At 53.3% G+C, this 26,265-nt stretch overlaps 2 protein-coding genes and 1 long non-coding RNA gene across 3 annotated transcripts in view; 2 read left to right on the forward strand and 1 right to left on the reverse strand.

Moving 5' to 3' along the window:
- The window catches only part of RBPJL (recombination signal binding protein for immunoglobulin kappa J region-like), a 6,527-nt gene extending 5,142 nt beyond the window's left edge, over nucleotides 1-1,385 (forward strand). The window contains exons 7-10 of the mRNA XM_006753515.2: nucleotides 60-212; nucleotides 721-876; nucleotides 1,011-1,114; nucleotides 1,220-1,385. Of these exons, the coding sequence (XP_006753578.1) occupies nucleotides 60-212; nucleotides 721-876; nucleotides 1,011-1,114; nucleotides 1,220-1,385 (579 nt within the window). The remainder of the gene's footprint in view (nucleotides 1-59; nucleotides 213-720; nucleotides 877-1,010; nucleotides 1,115-1,219) is intronic.
- Nucleotides 1,386-5,794: 4,409 nt separating this feature from the next.
- On the reverse strand, nucleotides 5,795-26,264 carry SDC4 (syndecan 4; the record flags this gene model as incomplete). The annotated part of the gene is made up of 5 exons (XM_006753516.2): nucleotides 5,795-7,873; nucleotides 11,473-11,674; nucleotides 12,430-12,476; nucleotides 13,798-13,933; nucleotides 26,232-26,264. Coding segments are annotated over 5 exons (570 nt in total), but the record flags the coding sequence as incomplete, so codon positions are not given.
- LOC107182914 lies at nucleotides 13,948-19,671 on the forward strand. Its single transcript, XR_001513671.1, has 3 exons — nucleotides 13,948-14,079; nucleotides 14,534-14,536; nucleotides 19,658-19,671. It is a non-coding gene; the product is annotated as an uncharacterized LOC107182914 (long non-coding RNA).
- Nucleotide 26,265: the final 1 nt, after the last annotated feature.

Consider the following 26,265-nt stretch of genomic DNA (forward strand, 5'->3'; position numbering starts at 1 on the left):
GTGAGCATCCGGCACCCAGGCACCTGGCTGTCACACTTCCTGTCACCTTTTTGTTGTAGATCATCCGCAAAGTAGCCAAACAGTGTGCACTCCTCGACGTGGACGAGCCCATCTCCCAGCTGCACAAGTGTGCACTCCAGTTTCCTGGGGGCCCTCCTGGAGGCGGCGGCACCTACCTGTGTCTCGCCACAGAGAAGGTGGTGCAGTTCCAGGTGAGGAGTAGAGATTATCAGCACCAAGCATCTTAGAAAGTCAGAATGCAGAGAACCACACACAGCATGTAAGACCATCATCGTCATAATGAGCTCTACTTGCTCCCAGGGAATGCCAGAACCAGAGACTATGGAGACAGACTCAGAGAATGTGTAAAAAAATAATATTACTGAGCAGTACTCCTTCCCAAAGACTATTAGAGTCATAGAAGGTTGGAATATAAAATTGTAGACTGTAAATAAAAACAACAAGAGTATTGAGTATTATTGAGCAAAGTCCATTCGAATCATAAGATTGCAAGTCATAGAACTGTAGAATGTTAGGGCACAGCATTGCAGCGTTAACATAGAATTCTAGAATCCTAACAAAATAGGCGAACTTATTTAACTCTGGGAGAACTGAGGGGCCTTGTCCAAGCTCCAAGGGCAGGTAAACCGCAGCGCCTGGGGCTGAAGCCCAGGCCCCGCCAACCAGAGCTCCTGCCCCTCCCCTCGCGTCTCCGCTCAGGCCTCCCCCTGCCCCAAGGAGGCGAATAGGGCGTTGCTCAACGACAGCTCTTGCTGGACCATCATAGGCACCGAGTCGGTGGAATTCTCCTTCAGCACCAGCCTGGCGTGCACCCGGGAGCCGGTCACCCCGGTGCCACTCATCAGCACCCTCGAGGTGAATGGGGGTGAGGGTGCGGGGGAGGAGGACTCTGGTGGGCCGTCTGCGCTGGCGGATGAGGCGCTGGGAGGGAGGGCAGCAGGCCTGTGGCCACCCCTTCCCCCACACCTCCCGGTCCCCCCCTCTCCTAGCTGAGTGGTGGGGGTGACGTGGCCACGCTGGAGCTCCACGGTGAGAACTTCCACGCGGGGCTCAAGGTGTGGTTCGGGGACGTGGAGGCCGAGACCATGTACAGGTATGGGCGGGGGGGCCTCCTTGGGCACCGGGAAGGGGAGAGGAGGGTGCTTGTCATCAGCCCTCCCGGATGTCACCGCAGCCCGACCCCCGCGCCCCGCCCCAGGAGCCCGCGGTCCCTGGTGTGCGTGGTGCCGGTGGTGGCCGCCTTCGGCAGCGACTGGCGCTGGCTGCGCACACCCATCACGGTGGCGGTGAGCCTGGTGCGCGAGCTGGAGAGCATTCACCGCGAGTTCACGCGCACCAACTTCCACCTCTTCATCCAGACCTAGGCGCCCCGGCTGCCCCGCCCGGCCCTCGGCCCAATTTGCCGGATGCGAGGGAAGGCCCAGTCCAGCAGCCGCAGAGGCTCTCGCCATGGACTCCGGCCCTGCGGGTCCTCCCCGAGCAGCTGCTCCTCCTTTGACATCTAGGAAGATGCTCTTTGCGTGCACTCAGAGTGTGGCTCTCCCGCCTCTGTCTCCGTTTCACTCTCTAAATCAATCTCTCTCCTTCAGTAACTTTATAGATGTCTGTCTGTGTGCCCTGTCGCTCCATCTTTGTCTTTCTCTGTCTCTGTGTCTCACATCGTTTCTCACGCCCAGGCCTGGCCTACAGACCCGGGAGCACGGGTCCTGATCGGAGTATGAGATCTGTCGGGAGTGTCAAGTACCACCTGGCGCCCCCGGGTCCCACCTGGAGCCCCGGGTTCTACCCTGGAACACGAAGACCTGCCCTTCCTTGTACTCCCTATGGCTGGAGGCAGGCGCAGTGCCCTTGCCTGTGTTTCCTCTTTGGCTCACATCTTTAGTGGTTGGGCAGGTGCCGGGGCATTGGGAAGGTCTTGCCATCTTAACTATCCACACAGGCACTTCTCTTGTAGGCCCAATAAGATGCGGTCCTGAGGGTCAGGGGTTACTCTGCTGTGCTAGCAGCACGCCCCCCCCATTCCAAGTGAGACTCTAATCTGTATGACCCACCTGCACAAGGAGAGGGGTGCCCAGTGTACTCCCCCCCCCACCCCGACACACACACAGGAGGAAACACGGTGCCGTGAGCAGATAGCCTGTCCTGTGGGCCCTTTCTAGAGAAGAAGCCAGCAGCCCTGACCCTCTGCCTGCCATGGAGGCCACCTGTCCACTCTGGCAATGAATTACCCCTCCCCCACCCCAAGCAAAGATGCGCCCCAGACACAGAGGGGAACACAGGACAGAATAAAACTTTCCCAGGACAACTCCAGACACACCTGAGATCAACTGGGCAGTACCCCAGCTGCCAGAGAAGCTTCTCTGCATGGGGCCCGGAGACCAAGTCACAGGCCGTCCCTACGCAGCCTGTCCACCCTCTGCCTGCTCTGTGCTCTCCAGGGAAGCAGAAGAATCAGGCAGGGTCCTGACTCTGGCTGTTGGAACCAGGCACACATATCACAGGTGCCAGCGACCTGCACTAGCTCCTCATGGTGCCAAACGGAGAGAACCAGTCTGAAATGTTGGTTCAGGGTTCTCACCTCCCTCCCCCCAACCCCACCTGAACTTTCCTTGAACTCTGAGGAGGGGCTCATTTCCTGCAGAACTCCTCCCTCAGAACATGGAAAGCCCCGTGAGAAAGAAGATGCTGACCCTTCCCAAGAGGTTTGCTCTTTAGACGCCCCAGGGCCTCGATCAGCAGGGTGAACCCCCTGTCACAGGGAAGGAGCAGCTTGTTCAAGGCCTCTCGTGGCCGCCGAGAGCAAATCCTGGCCAAGGAATGCAGGGCACAAGTCGAATGGGAAATGTCCCCGACTTGAGTGCACACCTCAGGAGAGCTTGGGCTCCGTGCCTGCGATGGTGTTGAAGCAGGAAGCCACTCGGAGGAGGCTAAGAGGAGTGTCGCAGCCCACCACACAGGAAGTTGGGGCTCAAGGGCCCATCCAGCCCTGCCCTCAAGGACTTCCTCTGCCACTCCACAGGCAGGCATGGTGGAAGCCAAGAACCTAGGTTGGCCTGAGAGCCCTGGCCCAGCCGTGCAGCTTGCCTCAGGGCACCCTAGAACGCTTGGTCTCACCCGCACACCCTCCTGGAAGTCTATGACCGCAAAGTTCCAGCCCTAGCCTGAGTTCCAGCTGCTGGGCTGTCCTTGGAGGTCCTCCTAGCCTGAGCCTGAATCCATGGAACATCAAACTCCCCTCCCTGCCCACTCCCCACATAGCCCTTCATCTTTTATCTCCTCCCCCTCATCACCCAGTTTCCAAGGTCTCAGGACTGACTCCACCCCTTCTTCCACACTAAAATAGGTTTCCTCCTTTCCTCTCCTGCCACTACCACCCCGTTCTCCAAACCCAGCTCAGATGGCACCACCTCCAAGATTTCCCCAAGGCAGGATCGGCTACACAATGTGTAGGGCCCGGTGCAAAAAAAATGTATGCCCCTTGTGCCAAAATTATTCAGGATTTCAAGACAGCGACGGCAGAGCCTGAAATCAAGGCTGGGCCCTGCTAGGCACAAGGCCTATTGTGACTGGACACGTCACATGACCATAAAGCAGGCCCTGGTTTCAGGCTTTCCACCTTGTGGAACACCTCACTTGGGACCATGTCCCCCTTGGAATAAAGGGCTTTATGTACATTTCAAGTGTCTCCTATAGACGATGAGCTTCAAGTGGAAAGCTCATCGCTGCATATCCTGGAGGGCGCAGTACAATGCTTGATTATTGAGTTGGGCTCAATAAATACCAAATTGCATTCCATTGCATTGGCAGTTATCTGGAGATTGCAAGTGCAAAGTGAAATCGGCAGGTGGCACTGTTCCCTTCCTGAGAATTGAGTTTTCCTCAAGTTAATCTTCACTTTTTCAAGCTCTCAGGATCAGAACCTTCCAGGGTTGAGAAACATTGCTCCCATTCACATTTCCTCCTCATTTTTATAGATGGGGAAACTGAGGCTCTGAGAGAGAAGGCCCATGGAGTTCTCAGAGCAGGTTTGAGGACAGAGCCTGATTTGAATCCTATACTACGGATGCTAAGTCTGGTGCTCTGAGGTCCTTTTAATTCTCTACCTAAGAGTATTTAATACTTTTAGTTTGCTTCTAGCTGTAGGGGGGAGTTGGGGGTTACAAGGGGCAGAAAGCAGGCGGCAGGGCACATAGTGAGAATAAGGTTAAAAATTTGTTCCAAAATCTCCCAATTGACCAGCTTTCATGCTGCCTGAGGTTCCACCATGAACAAACTAACTTTCTGGCTTAAGCATGGACCTTTGGGTCTCTTGCTTTCTCTCTTGTTTAAATTGGGTTTCCTCAAAGAGAACTCATAACCATGGTGTGGGTGAAATTCTCAGGGACCTTCCTCCCTGGGGAGGATGTGGACTGCTCAGGCAATAGACCATGAAGATGGTAAGAGAGAGAGGAAGTGGCTTTAAGGGGAATGAAACCAATAACACAATAATAAGTTTTGCAAGGGTCAACATTGACCACACTCACCAAAAAGGGCCCCACGGTAAGGCTTGGCTCTGTTCCAGGCCCCAATTGACAAAGGCAGGCAGGGCAGCGGTGACACAATAATGCTTTCAGTGGTGAAGTGGTAAACACCTGCTGTAACTGGCTGCTCGCCACCTGGGGCAGGGGTGGGGGATGGGAGGAGCAGGCAAAGTCCTGGAGAAAGGCATGACCTTGGGACCAAACTCCTTATGGACTCACTTTGGTTATAAAGTGTTGAAGTGGGGACCACTCTACCAAGCTCATCCCCAAACCCCTAATGACTCAAAACGAGCAGGCAGTTTGGACACCACCAATGGAACAGATGTGAGGGCTTTTCCAAGACTCCAGTTACAAGGAGCAGAGACCCCTCAAGCCTCCTGGGGCTCAGGAAAGCCAAGTGTGGCAGGGGTCTCAGAAGAGCTTTGAGACCAGACTCCTTGCTTCAGAGGGGGGTTTGTGGGGCCTGAGCAGCCCCGGTGAAGGGACCCTGACCCAAACCCTTGGATAGTGTGATTGTGAGCACTCTGGAGCCCACCAGCCAGGGTCTGATCCATTGGTAGGTGTGTCAATGTGGGCGAGTTATTTAACCTCTTAGCTAGTTTCCTCACCTGTAAAATGGGGGTGCTAACAGGACCTTACTGTGCGGAATTGTGACGATTAAGTGAGTTCAGGTGTTAAGCACAGAATGGACTTGCTGGTGGTCTGCTAGGTAAAAAGGATCTTACCCACCTCCCAGCGTTGCTGTGAGGATGAGGGATCAAAAGAATTGTCTAGAGTCCGCCAGTTACAATGCCCGCTGAGGCCAAGCTGACGACGTGAGCGAAGCTGGTGGACAGTCTGTGTCGAGGTGGAGAAGCCACGTGTAGGTGGGCTCCTGCCTGCTGCAGCTAATTGTTGCCATGCTGCCTGAGAGTTGTCAAATCGTTTTCCCCCAAGAGAAGTGAGGAACCTGGATTTTTATAGGAAATGGCCTCATTTCTAGTTGGCAACTAATCAAGGACTTCTGTGTGTTTGTTAAACACGGTACCATCTATGCAACACAGAGGTAAGCGTGCGTGCCCTGCAGGCCACCGGGCGCACACTCCCACTTCTTCCATCTTCTCCAGGCCTTTCCTGGCTTCCCACATCTCTGCCTCCACTGTCTGCCTCCCCAAAGGGCATTTGGGCAGGGCAGTCCTCTCAAGCTCCACTGAAGCCAAGGGAAACAGCCCGGAGAGAACTTCTTATGAACTTTAAAACCACAGAGACAGGAGATCTAGAAAGTATCAGGTTTTATTATCTCTTTATCAAAAAGTCAGTAACAGACAACAGTGTGAAGGGCTACAAGAGGTGCTCACATCCAACACAGCCAGAGGAAAGGACCTGGGGATGGGTGGGTGGGGGATGGAGAAGAGGACCCAGCCAGCTGGGAACCCTGGGTTGTGGGGGTGAAGGGTTCAGGAAGTGAGGCTGATTCCCCCCACCCCAGCCAGTGGGGTCAGAAGATGCAGCCTACTCAGGCGAGGCCACCAAGCCCTCCTCTCTGGAAGGGAAGGTCATGGGTAACAGGCTCCGAGCTAGGGCGTAATCAGCCCTCCCCTACCCCGTCCTTTGCCCAGGAAGGCAAAGGTCACGCCAGCAAAGCTGGGGCTGTGACTGCTAAGCCAGCTTAGTTCTCCAGCAGTGCTGTCCAACAGACAGAAATGGCCTCGACCTGCCTGCTCACTACAGTAGCCACTAGCCACATGTGGCAACTGAGCACTTGAAATGCGGTTAGTGTAACTGAGGAATGGGTTTTTAACTTGATGTAATTCTAATTGACTTAGCCACCTGTGGCTGGTGGTTACTGTATTGGCTAGCACAGCTCTCCAATTTTCTCTTAAATTTGGAGAAATGAGGAACACCAGCTGAGTTCAAAGCAGAAGCTAAAAGGAAGGCAGAACTATCTACCCTCAACTATTCTAGCCCCGTGAAAAGGCACCAGGGGCAAGAGAAACAGGCAAAAACCTCCCTCAACCATATAAAAATCCACTCACTCAACCGCCCAGCCAGCTTCAAATGGGAATATCACACTATCTCCTGAAAAAATATATTTATCTATTTTTCTAGAACCAAGAAAGAATAATAATATATTACTAGAAAAGAGACACACATATCCCACCATCCCTTACATTATATATTTGGGATCTGCTAGAAAACTATGTCTCAGCAAAATCCACTTCTTAGAGGAAGCAGCTTCAGAAAGGGTCAGAGTCGTGAGCGGAGGACTGTAAAGTCTGATGAAATGGGGAGGGGACTTGAAGGAAAACAGAAAAAGCGAGGCCCTGTCGGAAGCTATAAATAGTAAAAAAAAAAATAAAAAAAAATCATATCTCCGGCTCTCCTCTCATTTTCGAGAAACAGAAACCAAAAACCAAAAAACAAAACCAAACAACCATTAAATACAAACTTAGCAGGTACAGTGGAAATGTGCAAGAGAGCAGAGACAGCCTCGGCACCGGTGCACTCCTGCCCAGGCAGAGACTCTACACAAAGGAATGAACTGTCGAAACAAAAACAAAAAAACCCCTACTAAAAATAGATTTACAAAAATTCTACAAACCCATTTCAATATGAACTTTCAGCTCCCCCCGCCCCTCCCCAAATAAAAAAGGTTGATTTCCAAAAGTCACTTAAAGGGCCCAATGGCCCAAGGTATACCACAGAGACTCCTGTAGTGTGGACACAGTGCCCTTCGATGGGCACATCTCAAGGTGCGGATGGTTCTAGTTCCTTCTCCCAGTTCCTGGCAGAGGGGCCGGCTATGAAAGGGCAGGGCAGGGAGGAAGGCGCTGGAGACAGACCTCCAGCAGGACACATTCGACAGCCTCAGAGCGGCTCTGGATGAGGCGTGGTCAGTACGGGCTCTAAGCAGGGCCTAGATTCTAAACTGGAAGATGCAGAAATAATGCAATCCTAGACTTGCCTTTGGAAAGGCCAAGGTGAGCCTCATTTTTTTCTGCTGGGACCATGGAGACCCAGCAAATCCAGAGGCAGGCAGGAACAGAAGATGATGTGTTTCCCGTCCCTTACAATGGAATCAGAGCTGAAGATGCTGACAGGTCAATATTAGGTTGTCCTCCCCCTACTCTAAAGTCCACCCTCCCAAATCCTCCGGCTTCTTGCCCCCCTCAAGTCCAAGCCGGTGTCCACAAGGAAGCTTCAGGCGTAGAACTCGTTGGTGGGGGCTTTTTTGTAGATGGGCTTCTTGCCCAGGTCGTAGCTGCCTTCGTCCTTTTTCTTCATGCGGTGCATCAGCAGCAGGACCAGGAAAACGGCAAAGAGGATGCCCACAGTGCCGCCCACAATCAGAGCTGGAGGGGAAAGGGACAGCAGGTGAGAGCAGCTCCTCAGGCCTTCGGGGACCCTCCCACGGCTACAGTTGGTTCTCTTACGACGAGACATCCTCACCGTCACACTGCCTGAGCCCTGCATGCTGAGGTCTTATTTGATCCTCACGGCCTCACTTATGAGAAGGGGGTCATGGGGAGTCACTGAAGGCCATAGGGCCAGAGTGGCAAAGCCACCATTCCAACCCCATCTGTCCGAGTCCAAAGCTGGCTCTTTCCAAACACCAGGTCGACTCCCCAGGAGCAGCTTAGCCGTAACTGAGCCAGAAGCAAGAAAAACTGCGGCTGTGGAAATGGTCGCAGACATACACTTACTGCGCAGTCCTCTAGCTGTGCCTGTGTGCCCCTGTACGCATGCTGGCCTACACTTCTATAGACAGTGTATGTGCTACCATGCACAGGTGTAACACACTATCATGTCCATCCTGTGTCCTAGATAATTATAGATAGCGGTCTATGATCAGTGGTTAAGGCCTAGGGTATCCTCCCACCCACCCCCCACCCCCCCCACTTACAGGTTGTGTGACTTTAAGTTCCTTCATCTCACCCATTGCAAAATCAAAATCATAAACTGTAAATGTTTGTGGTTTCTATCTGCATCCCTAGCACCCTGAGTCGCACCTGATACAGCAGTAAAATGACACTCACAGCTGGGCTCAGAGAAGAGCACAGCCCGGGGCAGCTGGCCAGGGTCAGGCAGATGTGGGCTCCTAACTCCAGGATGTCCTCTGCACTCGGCCAAGAGGCCAGAATGGCTCCTTTTGTTTGTGGAGGAGGCAGGGATCCTTTCTGTGGCAGATTGAGTCCCCTAATTCGGACTTACTCAGGCTAAGGAGATTAATTAATTTTCTGTCCCTGCACACACTCCAAAGCTATGCAGAGAATGGGGCCACAGGAGGCAAGGAAGGTTCTTTCTTGGCTAAAACTCTATGAGAAGCAGCAACAAAGTGCCCCCAGGAGATGCCAGGAAAAGGATTTCGAGTGCCAACCCCATTCTTGTCATCCGCACCTTTCCCTCCGAGGGCCCCGGCTCTTCTAGTAGTTCTGTGCTGGGACTCCCCTCAAGGTCAAAGTTCAATTACAGTCTTAGAAGTGACTGTGGTCCTAGAGTCAAAGGCCAGGTCTACCACTTTCTGGTTTTATGACTTTGGACAAGTGATTTGGTTTCTCAGAGTCATCATTTCCCTCTCTGTAACAGAATCGATAACCATACCCATCTGATAGGGTTGTTGTGGGGACTCTAATGAGAGGAGAACATGAATCACATGCACATAGCAAAGCACTCCATAAACTCCCAGGTGCTGTTTAAAAAGGTGGGATGGGTCCTGGCTGGTTTGGCTCAGAGAAGAGAGCGTTGGCCTGCGGATTGAAGGGTCCCGGGTTTGATTCCAGTCAAAGGCACATGCCCCGGTTGTGGGCTGGATCCTTAGTAGGGGGCATGCCGGAAGCAGCTGATCAATGATTCTCTCTCATTGATGTTTCTCTCTCTCTCTCTCCCTCTCCCTTCCTCTCTGAAATCAATAAAAATATATTTTAAAATAAAGTAAAACAAAAAGGTGGGATGGGAGGGCCCTGCCTCAGCGAGCTCAACAACATAACGTCACATGAAGATCGTGTACTGGTGGCTTTCTCTGCTGCAAGATGGAAGAGGACCTAACTTCATCCTGCCTCTTGCTATGTGACCCAAGGCCAGTGGGTTGCCTTCTCTAGGCATCAGCTTCCTCAGTATAAGAAACAGTTGCTTAGAATAGATCAGTGGTTTTTAAAGCCACTTTTATGGGGTTTTTTTTTAAGCCATTAAGAAAAAAAGTCATAGAACCCTTAGTTGGTAAAAGCAAAACCTTCTGTGAATCCCACACATGCAGCCGAAAATGAAACTCTGTGGTTGAAGAAAGGTGGGGGAGGCTTTAAAACAGTTCAACCAAAGAGCCTTAGAAGAAACTTAAAAGACTAAATGGTCTCTAAGGGCTCCTCTAGTTCTGACAGCACCCCCACCCCGCTGTGCATCACACAGAAAGTAGTGAAGGGAAAATAAAAAGAGCATTGCCTCAGGTACCAGGGGCCCAGGGTCAGGGCTGAGATGGACCCAAAGTCACCTGGGGTTAGGCTTCCAGGAGCCTCATCTGCCAGGTGTAGGCAAGATCCTTTCTTTTGCCCAGCCGGTGTGGCTCAGTGGTTGAGAGTCAACCTATGAACCAGGAGGTCACAATTTGATTCTGGGTCAGGGAACATGCCCGGGTTTCAGGCCAGGTCCCCAGTAGGAGGTGTGCAGGAGGCAGCCGAGGGATGATTCTCTCCATCATTGATGTTTCTATCTCTCTCCCTCTCTTTTTCTCTCTCTCTGAAATCAATAAAAATATATATTTTTTTAAAAAATGGAGCTGGCCCTAACCGGTTTGGCTCAGTGGATAGAGCATGGACCTTCAGACTGAAGGGTCCCAGGTTCAATTCCAGTCAAGGGCATGTATCTTGGTTGCAGGCACATTCCAAGTAGAGGGTGTGCAGGAGACAACTGATCGATGTTTCTCTCTCATCGGTGTTTCTAACTTTCTATCCCTCTCCCTTCCTCTCTGTAAAAAATCAACAAAATATATTTTTAAAAAAAGAGTAGTTTGTACTACTCTTATTAAAAAAAAGAAAAATGGAGCCGGAGCTGCCATACTGGAGAAAATGCCTTGCAGGTGTTACTCTTCAAACCTTTGGAATGTTAAAAATGGACAAAATAACCTTTGGAAGGACTGGGCCTAAAGCAGCATTGTATTCCAAGCAACTGTTCGCAAAGATAATGGGAAAGCAGATATCATGACTGAAAATGAAAGGCATTCTTTAGAATTAGCATCACTATGCTAGTTTATCTGTTTTCTTAGCTATATAACACCCATAGGCACTCCTTCCTTCTATTCATGTAATTATTCCCTTTCCCTATTTCATAAATACCCCTTGCCTTCACCTCCTACTCAGAACACTATTTGAGCCTGAATCGGTGCTTCCCGACTAGCTACTCTTTTGGATCTCAAATAAAACCCTTGTTGCCTCTCACCTTGACCTCATGTTTTAAGTTACCATACCATACTAACAAATCAGAATAGCCCTTTAGAGTTTGCCTAGTTATTTCAGATTCTATTTTCCATGGAGTCGTTGTACCAACCTCAGGAGGTGTCACTGTCCCCACTTAGAGAGGAGGCAACTGAGGCTCCTCTCCACTGAGGTTCAAAAGCTTCTCAGCCAAGGTCAGAAGCCTGTCAGGTGATATAGAGTCGGGGGCAGGGGGAGATTTTCAAAGAATGTTGACTTTTAATAATTAAATCCCTAAGTACCAAACCCAGGAGGTGAAAATGCTTTGAAAATAAGAGAGGGATTTAAGGTGAGTGAATGACTCAGCTGTCTATTCTTTAGAAGACTTTGATGTGCAATTATTCTCCCCTCCACCAGACTGCACAGTCACAGCCCCCTTGGGCCCCACCTCTAAGGTGGGACACCCTGAGTGTGGCTGTAAGGTGCCCCTGCCTGAGGCACTGCCTCCCACTGAACCCTCCCCGTCCTGTGAGGAGCAGGAACCTTACCCGCCAGGACCTCTTTTCTCTCAAAGATGTTGCTGCTCTGGGCAGTGCTGGACATGGACACCTTGTTGGACACATCCTCGTTCCCTTCCAGCAGTGGTGAGAGCCCCTTGGGGATGACCTCATTCTCCTCCAGTTCCTTGGGTTGGGTGGGGACCCGGCTCCCAGGCCCTGCCCTCTCAGGAATGTGGTTATCTAAGGGCACCTGGATGGGGACAGAAGAGAAAGGTTCAGTACAGTTTGGGGAGAGACCCAGGGCAGGGGACAGGGACGTTCAGCCAGGCGGGGAATCTGGTTCTGCCTTCTTGCTGACTGAACCACGTGGCCCTGGAGCAGGAGTCAGCCACAACCTCCACAACTTTTCTAGTTAGTCTCTCAAAATGGGAATGAATGTGACCAAGGGCACAAGGAAGCAGGTGTCCCCACTCATTGCTGCTCAGTGGGTATTTTAAGAGTAACCACTCTGGAGGGAAGGTTTAGCCAAACTGCAGAAATTGCTTGCCCATTGAGGCAGCAATTTTGCCTCTGGGACTCTGCCTTAAGATGCTAATCAGATAGTTGTATCAGATGTTTGCTGTGGTGTTATAATTTCAGAATATCAAAAAGTTATAAACAACTTTTTCATCAATCAGGAGAGCTGGGTGAATCATGCAGCCTCTAAAAACAGGAAGAATATTTAATTATGTGGGGAAATACTCATGACCACTTTAAGTAAAAAATGTATGGCACAGAATACCCATAAAAGCACAGAAAAGGGGCTGGAAACACATCTAACTGTTGAGTGATTATCCTTGTAGGAAAGATGGCCTACCCATGCCCACAGTTGTGCCTGCCCCCAAGGATCCCAGGGCCACAAGTAAAAGTCTTCTTGCAGAGTGAGGTCACATCCTCACTTAGTCTGCCCCTCTCAACAGGTGTTACAGAAGAGCAGGGGGAGAAGCAAGGCATGCGGTTACTTACCAAGGGTTGGATTACTTCGGGGAAGACCTTGGGGTCCTCTGAGTCATCTGTAAGTTCAGAAAGACGGTGTGAGTGTGAGGTCAGTTACCCCCAAATGATTGACCCTCTTTCAGCCATGGCTGCTGGGAGACCACACTTATAAGCAGCTCCCAAATGCTCCATGTCCAGCAAGTGACCCGTTTCCACTCCAGCCTCAGTCATCTCATCTGTAAAATGGGGGTCCTGACACCTGCCTCCCCTGCTCTTTCCCGGAATGGTGAGGAATGGTGAGCTGGTAGCTGGACAGATGCTTTGTCAACTCCAACCCCTTGCTCAGTAAAAGGTGCATCCAGGGACCAACAGCACACCTGAGGGACCGGTGAGAAATACAGAATTTCAGGGCCCACTGAACCAGACCCTACATTTTAACAAGATCCCCAGGGGCCTCATTTGAAAAGGCAAGACTCCAGATGGCAATATTAAACAGCAGAATTGCAATATTAAAACATTTACTTAGCACTCGGTATGTGCAGAGCTTCAAGTGAGTACAGTGCCCAAAACACAGATGTAATGTCATTTCTCTTCCCATTTTACAGACTTAAAAACCAAGGTTCAGAGGCCACAGGCTGACAGTTTGAACTCAGGACTATGTGAATCCAAAGCTCAAGCTTTGAATCATTCTGCCACCCTGCACACAGTAGGGATGTTCCTAGTAGCTGTCTAGTCCAGCAGTCAGGGCCAGGAGGTCACCAAGGACCACACAAGACCCTAGCTCCAGGTCCAGCCTCAAGAAGCCGGGGTGCCTTCACCCACTCCCACTCCCTCTGAAGCAAGGGATTATTCTTGATTTCCCACCCACCCCTCTGCCCTGAAACACCCCCAGGTCTTTTTCCTTTTCAAAGGAAGGAAAACACTCAGTTCTTCCCACACCACCCCACTCTCACTACGTCCTAGGTCAATGGTTCTCAACCTTCTGGCCCTTTAAATACAGTTCCTCATGTTGTGACCCAACCATAAAATTATTTTCGTTGCTACTTCATAACTGTAATGTGGCTACTGTTATGAATCGTAATGTAAATATCTGATATACAGGATGGTCTTAGGTGACCCCTGTGAAAGGGTCATTTGACCGCCAAAGGGGTCGCGACCCACAGGTTGAGAACCACTGGCCTAGGTGGACAATCCAGGCTGCTGCTCAGAAAACCTAGAGCTACAAACAACCAGGGAGGGTCTCAGGGGTGGAAATGGCTGATCCAGTTACTTTTCGTCCTCTTATTTGAGCAGGGAGGAGCACTCTAGGAAAATCCCCACAAAAGTCACCCTCCCATGAGGAGAGTGAACATTCCCTCTGGCCCCGTGCCCCCAGCCTGCCCACTGCACCCTCCATACCCAGATCTCCAGAGCCAGACAGCTCAAAGTCATCGAGTTCCTGCCCCGGCTCCCCCACGTCCTCGTCGTCTGGTAGGGGTCCGGAAAAGTATCGGCCTTGTAGGTCTTGGGGGTCGATGACCTCGGTCTCTCGGATCTAGGGTGAAAAAAGGAAACAGATCAGCCAATAGCCCCCACAGTGGTCTATAACAGCCCCCTGAGCCCCAAAAGGCAGTGAAAAGGGCATTCGAGAAAGTAAACTGAGGCGCTGGAAGGGGACCAGGCCAGAGCCTGGAGTCCTGGGTCCTGGACTCCTCCTGGCCTCCAACTTGCGTGGGGCCTTAGGCAAGTCTCTTTCCCATAAATAATAAAGGTGGTAATAATCAGAATCTAAATACAGTACCAGGTACCATTTACTAAGCACTTGCTATGTGTCAGGGCCTGTTCTTTAACTTTAACCCTATTTTACAAGCAAGGAAAGTGGGCATTAAAGACATCAAATCATTTTCTTTCGGTGACAGAAGTGGCCGATGGAGGAGTGAGGATTCCATGTCGGGCCGCCTGACTTCAGAGCCAGTGTTCCCACCCACCCAGGCCGGCGGAGGATGCCCTATGCCGGAGTTCTGTGATGCTGCTGAGCTGATTCACCCCCGGTTGGAGAGGGCTGCTGGCTCTGGGACCCCTTTCCCAGCTGAGTCAGACTTGGCTGGGACGGGCAGGGCTGGCTCACCCACACCCCGGGACAGCCTCAGGTCAGGGCGTTGCCCAGGCCTAGTGAGTCAGGAGTGCATAAACACATGCTTCCCAAGAGCTCCCACACATCTACTCTGCCACCAACACTGTGCGGGACAGGGGGAGGCACAGTTCCTGCCCCAGGGACCCCCTGCTCCAGCGCCCATCAGTGTTGCTCAGCCCCTACCCATGGGGACCCACTGGTCACAGCAGAATCTTAGGTCCACCCCGACCGAGAAGCTTTTAAAAGGAAAGTAACAAAGGCCTAGCCAGGGAAGTAAAGAACCTTCTCAAGGTCCTATAGGACATCAGCTACTGGGCTCCCGACCTTCCTCTCAGCTCCTGGGCTAAGGTTCTGTCTGCTCACAGAACAGCAGTCCTGGGCCAAGTTCATGATTGCACTAATTAATTCAAATATTAAAGTGTCTACTATTTGCCAGAGGGTTAGGGTTTTTTTTAAAAAATATATATATTTTATTGATTTTTTACAGAGAGGAAGGGAGAGGGATAGAGAGTTAGAAACATCGATGAGAGAAAAACATCAATCAGCTGCCTCCTGCACACCCCGTCCTGGGGATGTGCCCGAAACCAAGGTACATGCCCTTGACCGGAATCGAACCTGGGACCCTTCAGTCCGCAGGCCGACGCTCTATCCACTGAGCCAAACTGGTTAGGGCTAGGGTTAGGGTTTTGATTAAGTTCAATACACGCGCCGCCGCCCGCCCCCCAACAGTGTCTCATCTTCTTTCCCAGAACCCCTAACTGCAGGAGGTCAGGGTGCTGCTCAGAACCACAGAATACCAGCTGGAGAGAGGCCAGGGACGTCCTGCCCTCTCATGTCACAGAATTTGAGAGAATACTAGCCCCGGACAGTCACTGACTGGCCCAAGTTCACACAGTGAGTTAGCTACATCGCTTGCAGACCACAGAGGCCAATCTCAGTTTCTGATGCCCAGGCTGTCCTTCACCCACCAAGGCTGCCAGGGGAGCCCAGGAAGGAATGCTGGTGCCTAAGACAAGGTTACCATTGCAGGAAGGGCCCAGGAGCCTCCTGCACTCCCTCCGCTGGTTTCCGGGGAGAGGCGGGCGGAACCTGTCAGGCCCTCTTCCACTCCCACGCGGGCATAAGCTGGATTCTGGAAAGGGAGTGGGCCAGGCTGGGAGGAAGGCAGTGGGGAGGCACTGCACCTCCCACAGGAGGGGAGAATCTGCTGACCACTTGGCACACGTGGGGGTGGGGAGCCAGAAGGGGTTAGGGATGACTTCATGACTGGGGAATCAGGAGCTGTGAGCCGCTGGCATTGGAATTCCAGCCCCCGCGCACAGCCCTGTGCCTGCGGCTTTGGTTTGGCAGCTCAAAAGTAAGGCTTCTCCGGGATTGCACAAGGTGCCGGTCCCTGGGGAGGGGTCCCTCTCCTCTGGGGCCCAGGACCTGAGAGCAGGACCTCTGTGGCTTGCCTAGCTAAGCACTTAGCATGAAGTGGTTCTGCAAATAGATGTGTTTTTCACAGAAGTAGAAAGGGGGTGAGGAGGGGCGGGGGTGGGGGGCTTAGAAAGGTAAACTCACTTGCCCAAGTTCACACAGGCCAAAAATGGCCACACTGGACCAGAACCCAAGCATGGGTCCCCTGTGCCTTTACCCACATACACATAGAGTCTACGTCATAGACCCACTTGCATAAACACACGACACACATAGAGTGCCCGCCTACCCTGGAGCCCTGTTCCATGGAGGTCAAAGGAGCTGAGGAGGGAAAGATGGTGCTATGGCCCCTTGTTGGCCTGGCCTGAAGATCGGACTGGCTGTGGGAGCCAGAGCTCCAGTCCTCAAGACAGCGGCTGGGGTCCCGACAGGGACTGTTTCAGGCTGAGATCCTCCCTCCCCCTGCTTGTCCCCAGGAGCCATATAATGTTGCTTCTGAGCCTGCCTTCCAGTATGTGTTTCGAAACAGCCAGGGTTAGCACACTGATTGGTTGATAGGAACTACCCCCGTCTTATGCTGGTAACATGAAGACTGAGGGGGTGTGCATGGCACCAGATTTATTCCCAGTTCAGCCCTCTTTGTGATCACCTGGTCATCCATAACCCTTCATATTCATACGCGGTTCCTGGGGAGGAAAAAGGACTTGTCTAAGGTCACACCAGGAGGCAAGTGCATGGTCAGGACTCGACCCCACTAGATACCTGTTCCGGCTCTAAAAGGACGGGGTCCCGAAAGGCTGCATTTGGTGAGCCTGCGTGCACTCCTACAGCCAGTCAGGGGCGTGGCAGAATTGTGAGGTGTGCTGATCAGAGGAAACAGGAAATTAAGTCCTTCTTCAACTCCAGCAGGACCCTTTAAGGCTAGGCCAGCAAGACAGGACTGAGTTGCAGGGGCTTGTGGGTAATCATCCCTCTGAGTGTAGAGGTGGGTGCCAATGGTCCACCCTCTCCCCACCTTCTTATCAGCAAGGCTCATTCAGCCTGGAGTACCTTTGGAGAACCAGGCCACCCCGCAGCCAGGCCCAGCCCTGATCAGAGAAGGACCCCACCCTGCTCCTGGCTAAGGATGTGGTCTGTTCACCTCAGCTCACCCCATCCCTGCCCAGGGAACATGTAGTCACACGTGTGTTCACGCACAGGCATCCTCTCTGGGAACCTTGGGTCACCCCGTCTTTGTCCCTCTCACAGACACACAAGAGATATCACCAGGGGAACAAGGCAGGGGCCTGGGTCTCATGGACCTGCCGGCCCTGGGGCTGGTGCGCACGGGGCTGGTGCCTGGAGGCTTAGAGGTGCTGAGTGCTTCCCCACACTGTCCGCGGGAAGAAGAGAGGTAGGTGCTGCTTTGTTCTAAAGGGACTAACACCTGCCAACGGAAGGTATCTGAGGCCACCGAGCCCATGCGTCTCATGTTATAAGCCAGCAGACAGATTAAAGGGCCAGGGGCTTGGCCAAGGTCACCCAAGCAGCTGGTCGCAGGGTTGTACTTGGAACGGAGGTCTCCTGGCGCTCGGGCTGCAGTTGTCCTCCCTCCCTCTTCCAGGGTTTTGGCTGCCCCGAAGGGTCTCAACAGGTCCACCGGCAGTTGCTGTCACTCCAGATATACCCCCTTCCAGTGCCTAGGCTAGAGGCATGAAGCTAGGAAAAGGACCCCAACCCTACCCCAAATGCTACAGCTTTTGTCACCCAGGACAAGCCTGGGGGCTGGGGCGGCTAGCACACGTGCCCTCTGCATGCCGGGCACCAAGCCAGGTTCTTCTCTATACGAGTTCGTTTTGTTGGCACAAACTGGTAGGGTGTTCTACCCATTTTGCAGGTTCGGTTGAGTTATTCATCTGAAGTCACAGAGTTAGAGTGTGACAGAGCTGGGATTCCATCTTTCTCAAGACTATGTCTTAGCCACAGCCAAACTTCTTGCTGCCACCCACGCTTCACCTTTCCACCCCAATCCCACAGCCCACACTGCCAGGCCAGGCCTTCAGGGCACCCTTTCCCCTGGCCAGCAAGTAAACAGAGTTGAAAGTGATATTGCTTAAACAAAAGAACAGAAAGTTGGCTAGGGCACCAGGGAGAAGTTCAGGGTCAGGGCTTGGTTAGCTATGAACTGGTTCGAGGAGGGAGGAGAGCCTTCGCCCACCTGGCTCTTCCCTACGGGAGGTAGGGTCAGGGTCCGGGACACACTTGACCCTTCTTTCAGGAGGTGAGACCAGAAGGGAAATGGGTGTGTGGCGGGGCAGGTTAGTGAGCACCTGGGCTCCGTGACTACACCCAGCAGAGGGATCCTGGCAGGAGATCTCCAGAAGGGACCACTGACACAGTCACTCTCACCCCACCTCCCTTTGAAGGTCAGGCATCCCCCCCAGAATGAGCAAAACCTGAGGGCCACCATCAGGCCTCTCTACGCCCCGGCAGAAAGGAAGGCTCCACTAGAGTAGTTTCCTGAAAAAGCAGATTCATAAGCAAAACTATAGGAGTCTGGGGGCTTGATTCCTCAGTTTGCTCTTTTGGTAACTAAGGCTCGGAGCACCTGGCAGAATGAGGAGGATTACGTGAAATGCATTAGTGTGTGCAAGGGGCCCAGCATGTGGCCTGGCACACAGCAGGTGCTCAATGAATAGTGGCTGTTATTAATCCCCACCTGTCTTCCTTCTGGATAAGGGGGTTAATGGTCAAAGGGTCAGAGGGTCCTGGGAAAAGTTGCTGAAGCAATTCCTAGAAAGAAGGTGGTTGGAGATACTTTGCAAAGTGAGAAGGGACATACACTATCCTGGGTCAGAGACTTTTCCACAACCAATCACGTCCCCTTCAGGCTGTGCAGGGAGAAGGACCCTAAGATGGGCAGAGACCTGCCCAAGGTCACACAACTTGGAGCAACTGTCCTAAGCAGATGACTGAAAATTCGATGCCAGAGTATATCCTGACCAGACTTGGGGATGAAAAAAATATACAGCCCTAACCGGTTTGGCTCAGTGGATAGAGCATCGGCCTGCGGACTCAAGGGTCCCAGGTTCAATTCCGGTCAAGGGCATGTACCTTGGTTGCGGGCACATCCCCAGTGGGGAGTGTGCAGGAGGCAGCTGGTCGATGTTTCTCTCTCATTGATGTTTCTAACTCTCTATCCCTCTCCCTTCCTCTCTGTAAAAAATCAATAAAATATATTTTAAAAAATATATATATATACAGAAAGCAAAAATAGCCACACACCAATACACAACCTGGCCTGTGGTACCTGAAGGGTTAAGCCAGGTCTGGGGGTGGGGTGGGGGTTCGAATGTCAGCTCTGCCCACTCTGAGGTCGGGTTACTGGAACACAATCACTCAGGAGAGTAGCCAGGCCTGGCACTGCCAGCAGCCAGCTTTCCACCAAACCCCTGCCCGCCCTGCCCCTCCTCCACCCCAGGGCAGCCCATTCCCACAGCAAGGGCTCCAGGATCCTGGGGTGCCAGCTAGGAATGGGGGCAGGGGAGGGAGCTTTTAGAGCCTCTGGATGTCCCCCTGTCAGGAGCTGACGTCACACCCCGTCACTAACTCCCTGGGCGATCTTGGAAGATTGCCTCTCTGGGCCTTGGTTTCCCCACCAAAGACAGTTCTCAAAGAGACAAGCCTCCCTCTGTCTTGAGGCCTGGTAACCAAGCTGGGCACTGCTCCGATTACCGGTGGAGATAGCGGGAGGGGCTGGCTCCCGCAGGGCTGTGGAGACAGAGGTGCATTGAAGCTGGGGTTTGTAATCTAGGCAGCGGATCCTGGATCCGAGGTCCCTGCTGGATGACGGGGAAGACATGAGCAAGCCTCCCTGTTCTCAAGAGCAGAGTCGATAGCCTTGTCTGAGCTAACTGGATCAGCTCTGGGTACTGGCTTCCTGCCCCTTCGAAGCCTCCCCTACCACTTGGGGAAGCCACCGCTGCAGACCAAGTCAGTCTGTCCCAAAGACATCTCAGCCCAGCTTCCCCTACTCCTGGTGACTCGCCCAGCCACCGGTCACCCCTGCCCCCATACCCCCAGGCTGGAGTGGTACAGCCAGTCCCTGCAGGCCTGGCCATGTCCAGCAGGCTCCATCAAGTCACTGTTTCCACACATACCAGCCTCTCCCTGCCTCCCCTTTCCATTACCCCAGGTGTCACCTGACTAGCAGCCGCTTCTGCTGTGCCAGAGAAAACTGGGGCAGCCCTGAAGGACTGGGAAGGGGACGTGCAGAGTGAGGGGGTGGGGCTGAGTTGGAGGGCCTGGAGGGAGGGTGGGAGTGGGGAGTAACAGGGACACAGCAGTGGGTGGGAACTTGGAGGGGTAGGTAGGGGGACTGCAGAAGGCCAAAGCCAGAAAGAACTGTTCAGATCAGAGTGAGCTTTGGGGGACTCATAGAGCCCTCTGGAAAAAAGAGAGTTTTGAACCCCAAGAACTGTAGCCATCGGTTTACATTTTCAACATGGGTCCAGGCCACCTTTCCAAAGCCAGCCTCTGGCCTGGTTAAGAACCCTTGTCTAGCTGGTAATACTAAACTAAACGTAAGCCAGCACTTTACAAGTTTGCCAAACTTCGATTATGACCCTCGAGTGACACAGGTGTTTTATAGAGGACACGGGCTCCCATCGGCAAAGTGACTTATTAACTAACTGTGTGTCGCTGAAGGGTGAGCGGCAGAGCTGGGATGGGACGCGGGCTGTTCTGGCACCGGGCCTCCAGCAGACAGGAGATGTGGGGCGGCACCCAAAGGTCAGCAGCGAGTTAATAACAAACCTGCCCGAGTGGTCGGGTTTGTCGTACGCCTTTCTAGGGTTAAATCAGGCCCCAACTGCTAACAAATGCCTCCTCTTCCATCCTCTCTAGGCACCAGGCAATGAAAACACAGGAAAACTGGCTTTTCAGAACACGACTCTTTCTGTCCACTGTCCCCCGCACCACAGGCACACACACCAAAGCCCAGAGCCCGATCTTCAGTCAGCCTCTAACATGGCCCTCCAACTCGGGAGGGGCACCCTAAGTCCGGGGCTGTGTCCCAGTGGTCTAGCCCCTGCAACCCCCCTGCCCCCTCTCCTTCCAGGCTGCAAACTGCTCAACAACGGGTTCCTACAGATTGGCCCAGGAGGGTGGGCCAGGAGGGTGGTGCTGCCGGGAACTGGTTCTTGATTAAATATAAACCCATCAGATAATTAGCAAACAGCCACTTCTAAGATAAACAAATCAGATTTGGGCTCCATCAGCCCCACCCTGGACTCCTCCCTCACCACTTTGTGGCTCTGGGTTAGAAAGGGAGGAAGGGAAAAAGTTCCCAGAGACCAAGGGGGTGGGTTCCTCAAAGGTACCAGGTGGCATCTAAGCGGCCTGGACAAAGAGGGCACTGCCACTTAGCACACCTCCTCCTACCGGCACGGTACTGGGGCCTTTATTTGCGGTCTTGTCATCTACAAGCCTCCCCTCAATCCAGATCTTACAGACCAAGAAACTGAGTGAGTGAGGGGCCCACGCTGTCAGGTAGGACTTCACACCTCTGGAGTCCGGTCTGCCTAACTCCAAACCAGTGTCCCAATGCCCTCTGGCCAGTCTCGGGAAGAAAGGAGGGGGGCGTCCAACACACCAAGATTCCTGGGGCCAAATCCAGTCTGGACTGGACCAGCTTTGCTCTATAAACTCAGAGCAGTTGCAGCCTTAGTTTTGCAGAAAGAAAAGAAAGAAGAAAAGAAAAGAAAAGAAAAGAGAAAAGAGAAGAGAAGGAAAAAAGAAAAGGAAAGGAAAGGAAAGGAAAGGAAAGGAAAGGAAAGGAAAGGAACGGAACGGAACGGAACGGAAAGGAAAGGAAAGGAAAGGAAAGGAAAGGCAAGACAAGACCCGCTGAGCAGAGGCCAAATAACCAGTTCTGAGGACTGGCTGAATTCTCTCCTTTCAAAGTCCACACACAGGGCCAGGCACCGTGAAGGACTTGTGTGTTCCCTCAAGGCCCTGGGCACTGAGATGCTGACTCTTTAACAGGCTCTCACAGGACAAGGTAAACCTCTGGAGCCCATGGCAATATCCCCACCACAGAGCCATCCTACAGCCCAGAGGTGGGAAGGAATGGGTGACTCAGGCAAGCCAGGCCAGCTACCGCTTTTCCCCAGTGACTCACAGCCCCGTCCAGCCCCTTTCCCCAATTTTAAACGTCATTTGGAAATCACACCCAGCGGTCCGGGAGGCCGAGGACAGCTAGGAGTCAATTCCTCCCAGGAGGGAGCTGGGGCGGGTAGCCCAGCCTGGCTCTCCCAGTCCCTCATTCAGGCCGCTCAGCACTCCAAGTCCTTGGAAAAGCCCTCTGTTTCCAGGAGCTGGGGATGGCAGGAGATGAATGTCCCTCTCCACCCCCAACTTCTCTCTTTCGGGCTCTTTACCAGGAAGGCCAAGAGAGCGCTCCTCCCCCTAGCAGTCGGCTCTCAGGACAGGAAGGACCCTGAAGGGCGCTGGTCCAACCTCTTCGTTTTAAAGTTGGGGACCCCGAGATCCAGAGATAGGGCATATTGCTCAAGGTCACCCGGCAATTCAGACGTAGAACCTAAGGTATCTACCTACCTTCAACCCCGCCAGTTTCCTGATCTGGAATGTTGTCTGAGGTCGATCAAGGCAAACATCTAGCGTTGTCACACAGACCTTGTTCTGACCTTGGCAAACCACTGCATTCTTTTGAGCATCAGTTTCTTGTAAAAATGGAGATAATCATGCCTACCTCACAGTACACCAGGAGGCATTCACATCGGTATTAAATAATCTCAGTGCGCCTTTTAGAATGAAGTTACATGCCTGAATATTACTTATTCATTCATACAAACATTGCCTGCATACTAACTACAGACAGGGGTTTCACTAAGAAGAAACAGCAGAGTTCCTGCCTCGGTGTGTGTGGGTGGAAGTGGTGGGTCCACGTGTGTGGGCAGGGGGTTGGGAGCGCACAATTCAGAATTTGGTGGAGTAGATCATTCCCTCACCAAACATAACTTTCTTTGAGATATCTTAGATGTCATTATAGTTTCCAAAGCCCTTTCAGAATATAGGTACTTAGCCATTAATAAAATACCCGAGCTGGAAAGGGCTCTGGAGGCCATTTGGTTCAAATCCCATTTGACAGATGAGGGATGTCAACCCAGAGAGGGAAAGGGACTCAACCTCATGGAACTCCCCAGCCCCCACACTGTGGCCCACATAGTCTCCTGGGTGCTTGGTAGCTCTCACTGGTCACTCAAGGGTCTTAGAACCCTGGGCTTCCTCCCCAACCCCACCTCTATGCAATCAAGGAGAGAATTCTCAAGGAAACCAGAAATATCTCCAAGCTAAAGTACACTGGTAGGTGGGGGACAATTCCCCAGAACCGATTGGGCCTGGACAGCCGCACCTGGTAGGTGGGGGACAATTCCCCAGAACCAATTGGGTCTGGACAGCCGCACCTGGGAGGTGGGGGACAATTCCCCAGAACTGATTGGGCCTGGACAGCCGCACCTGGGGGTGAGACTCCCTAAACAAGGCTGCCTTTAATTGGCCAGGGAGGGAGTGGCAGGAAGGCAGTTCAGGGGAATGCTCCCAGCTGGACAGGAAGAACTGGTTTAGGATGGCAAGCCCCATCCAAATGGAGAAGAGGCAGGGTGCTCAGCCCGGGTTCACTTCCCAAAGCTTGTGGCACCTGGGGGTGGGGGGAACCACCCGAGGGGAGGGCAGGCCTTTGGCTTACACCTAAACTTTGGGGAGCGGTCCCAAGAGCACTATTGGAGGGGCTACGGGACAGATTCTGATGGTAGATGCTCTCTGCTACTTTGAAGTGGTACCCATTTTACCACTTTCAGTTCCCTCGCTTGTGGAGTGGGCACAGTGCAACCCCCACCGGCTTCCTTTCTGAGGAGTGCTTCCCACATACCCAACCTGGCGGAGGAAAAGCACCGAGCAAATCATAACTGCTATCAGCAAACCCTCTCCCTGCGCCCCGTTTTCTCCACCTTACAAAGAAGGGCTGGCTGCATCATCGCTATGGTCTAACCCAGTGGTCGGCAAACTCATTAGTCAACAGAGCCAAATACCAACAGCACTTCTTCAAAATAGACTCGCCCAGGCCGAAAACCGACTTCTGCGCATGGGCCACGAAGTTTCAATCGCACTGTACGTGAGCCCGCACGTGGTATTTTGTGGAAGAGCCACGATCAAGGGGCCAAAGAGCCGCATGTGGCTCGCGAGCCGCAGTTTGCCGACCACTGGTCTAACCCACTGTGATGAGGTCTGATTTTTCTGGCCACAATCTTGGGAGGAAAGGGGGTGGTGGGGCCAAAAGGGGAAGCCCTCTGACCCAGTTAGAGGCGGGAGGTCGGTGACATGAGCCAGGAAGCGGAGCACTCCGGTGAGGACGAAACAGAACACCTCTCAGGAAGTAGCTGCTCAGGCCTGACTTCTCCCCAAGCTGATGGGTCACCACACGCAGGGCTGACAGCCCTCCCCAGACCACATCCTTCGGAGACACAGCTGTCTGCTCCTCACTCAAGGACTTGCAGGCTCAGCAGTCCCTGAGCTGAGACTGGCAGGTGATTGCCCCTGCACTGGCCTCACAATCTCCAGGGTCTTTCCTCTCCTATTGCCCAGGCCCACGGGACCCAGCATGGCATTGTTTTGGCTGCTTCCCCAACTGCTGGGCTCCAACACATCCTTCAGGGCCTAGTAAGGACCTCTGCACCAGGGAGCAGCAGGCTTGGGATGGAGTCCTGGCTCAGCCACTAACTTTCTGGCAAGGTTGCCCCTAGTTTGGGGGAGTTATCACCTTCCACTGCAGAATTCCTTGAGGCTGGAACAACCCCAGATCTTTAGACACTAAATTAGTCTTGAGTTATCCACGGATGGGACACAGCAGCAGCCACACAGAGTAGCATGAGACTACAAGTTAAGATGAGAGCTGGGAGAATCTGCTCAGCCCCTAATTAGCTGAGTGACCCTGGACAAGTTAGTTCACCTTTCTAGCCTCAGGACCAGTTTAAGAGCAGTAAACAGGGTTGTCAAGAATTAAGGTCGTTGAAGAGCCATTAGAACAGCCATTAGACGGCGATTAGAACACTGCCAGGCACACCTGTATCAGGAAACTGTGCTGGAGGGTGATTGCTCAGGGTCGTATTCATTCCTCACTGAAGCCTGCCCTGCAGAAAGGACTCTCCCCTAAGGAAGCCCAGAGAAATGGGGACCCCATGCAGGAACTGACAACAGGGACTCGGGGTTTAAGGACAGGAAGGGGGCACAAAGCCCAGGCCCTTGGAAGGCAGATTCGTTTGCCCTCAACTTCCCAGAGGTTGCCCCCCTTGTCCCCAGCTGGCTGCTGGGATGGAGCTTCAGGTGGCCCAGGGCTTTGTAAACTAGGATGGGGACCAGTGGGCAGCGAGAAGGCGGCTTCTCCGTGCCCACGGAGGCCCCCTCTCCCCAGCCCCCTTCACCTCACTCTCACTCAAGGTGGGTGCTTCGATTTCCCGTCTGCACTGAGCAAAAATAAACACTCTTCTTACATAAACCCCGGGGGAGGCCGGGGAGGTGTGGGGGGGGGCGGTGCACGGCCAAGTGCCGAGCCCCAACCATCCCTGCCGTCCACCCTTGAAAGATCAGAGTCTCAACTTTGTAAAGACGGACCCTAAAGATGCAGTCACCTCCTGCCCCACTCCCCCAAGCCCTCGGTGCAGATGGGGAAATTGAGACTCAGCAGGGGCAGGGCCTTGCCCCAAGTCACAAGCCAGTGGCAACGCTGAGGCCAGAGTGAGGTCAGGACTTAGTCCTCCACTCCCCGGCGTGTGAAACCGCGAGCCGCGGAACCCTAACTCCTCCCCCTCTCGAGGACTCGCAGCCCCTCATCCCCAGGCATCTCGGGTTCTGGAGCTGCCCGCTCCCCGCGCCGAGGGGGCGAGGAGGAAGGCTCGGGCCTCCGGGCCTGTCCCTGGATCACCAAGGAAGGTGCGGGGTGCGGGAAGGGGTGCGAGGGGGCGGGGGGAGGAAGGTGACACCGGCTTAGTCACGTCCGAGCCTGGAGCCCGCGGCGGGGCGAGGCCTAGGGGAGGCGGGAAGAGCAACAGGGTGGGGGCGCACGGCAAGCGGAGGAGCCCCCCATTCCCACCGGGGCCTCCCGGGGACCTCTGTCGGAGCCCAGTTTCCAACAAAGTTTCCCCGGACTCGGCATCTCCTTAGGGGTGACGCAACCCCCCGATCCCGGGCTCCCAGGAACAAAGGAGGTGCTGGTCCGCCCCCTCGGGGATCTCCAAGCCCCTACCGACTCCGCGGCGGCGGCGGGGGCGCCCACGAGG

Source organism: Myotis davidii, unplaced genomic scaffold (assembly GCF_000327345.1).
Source record: "Myotis davidii unplaced genomic scaffold, ASM32734v1 scaffold4152, whole genome shotgun sequence".
In the NCBI taxonomy this organism is placed as follows: Eukaryota; Metazoa; Chordata; class Mammalia; order Chiroptera; family Vespertilionidae; genus Myotis; species Myotis davidii.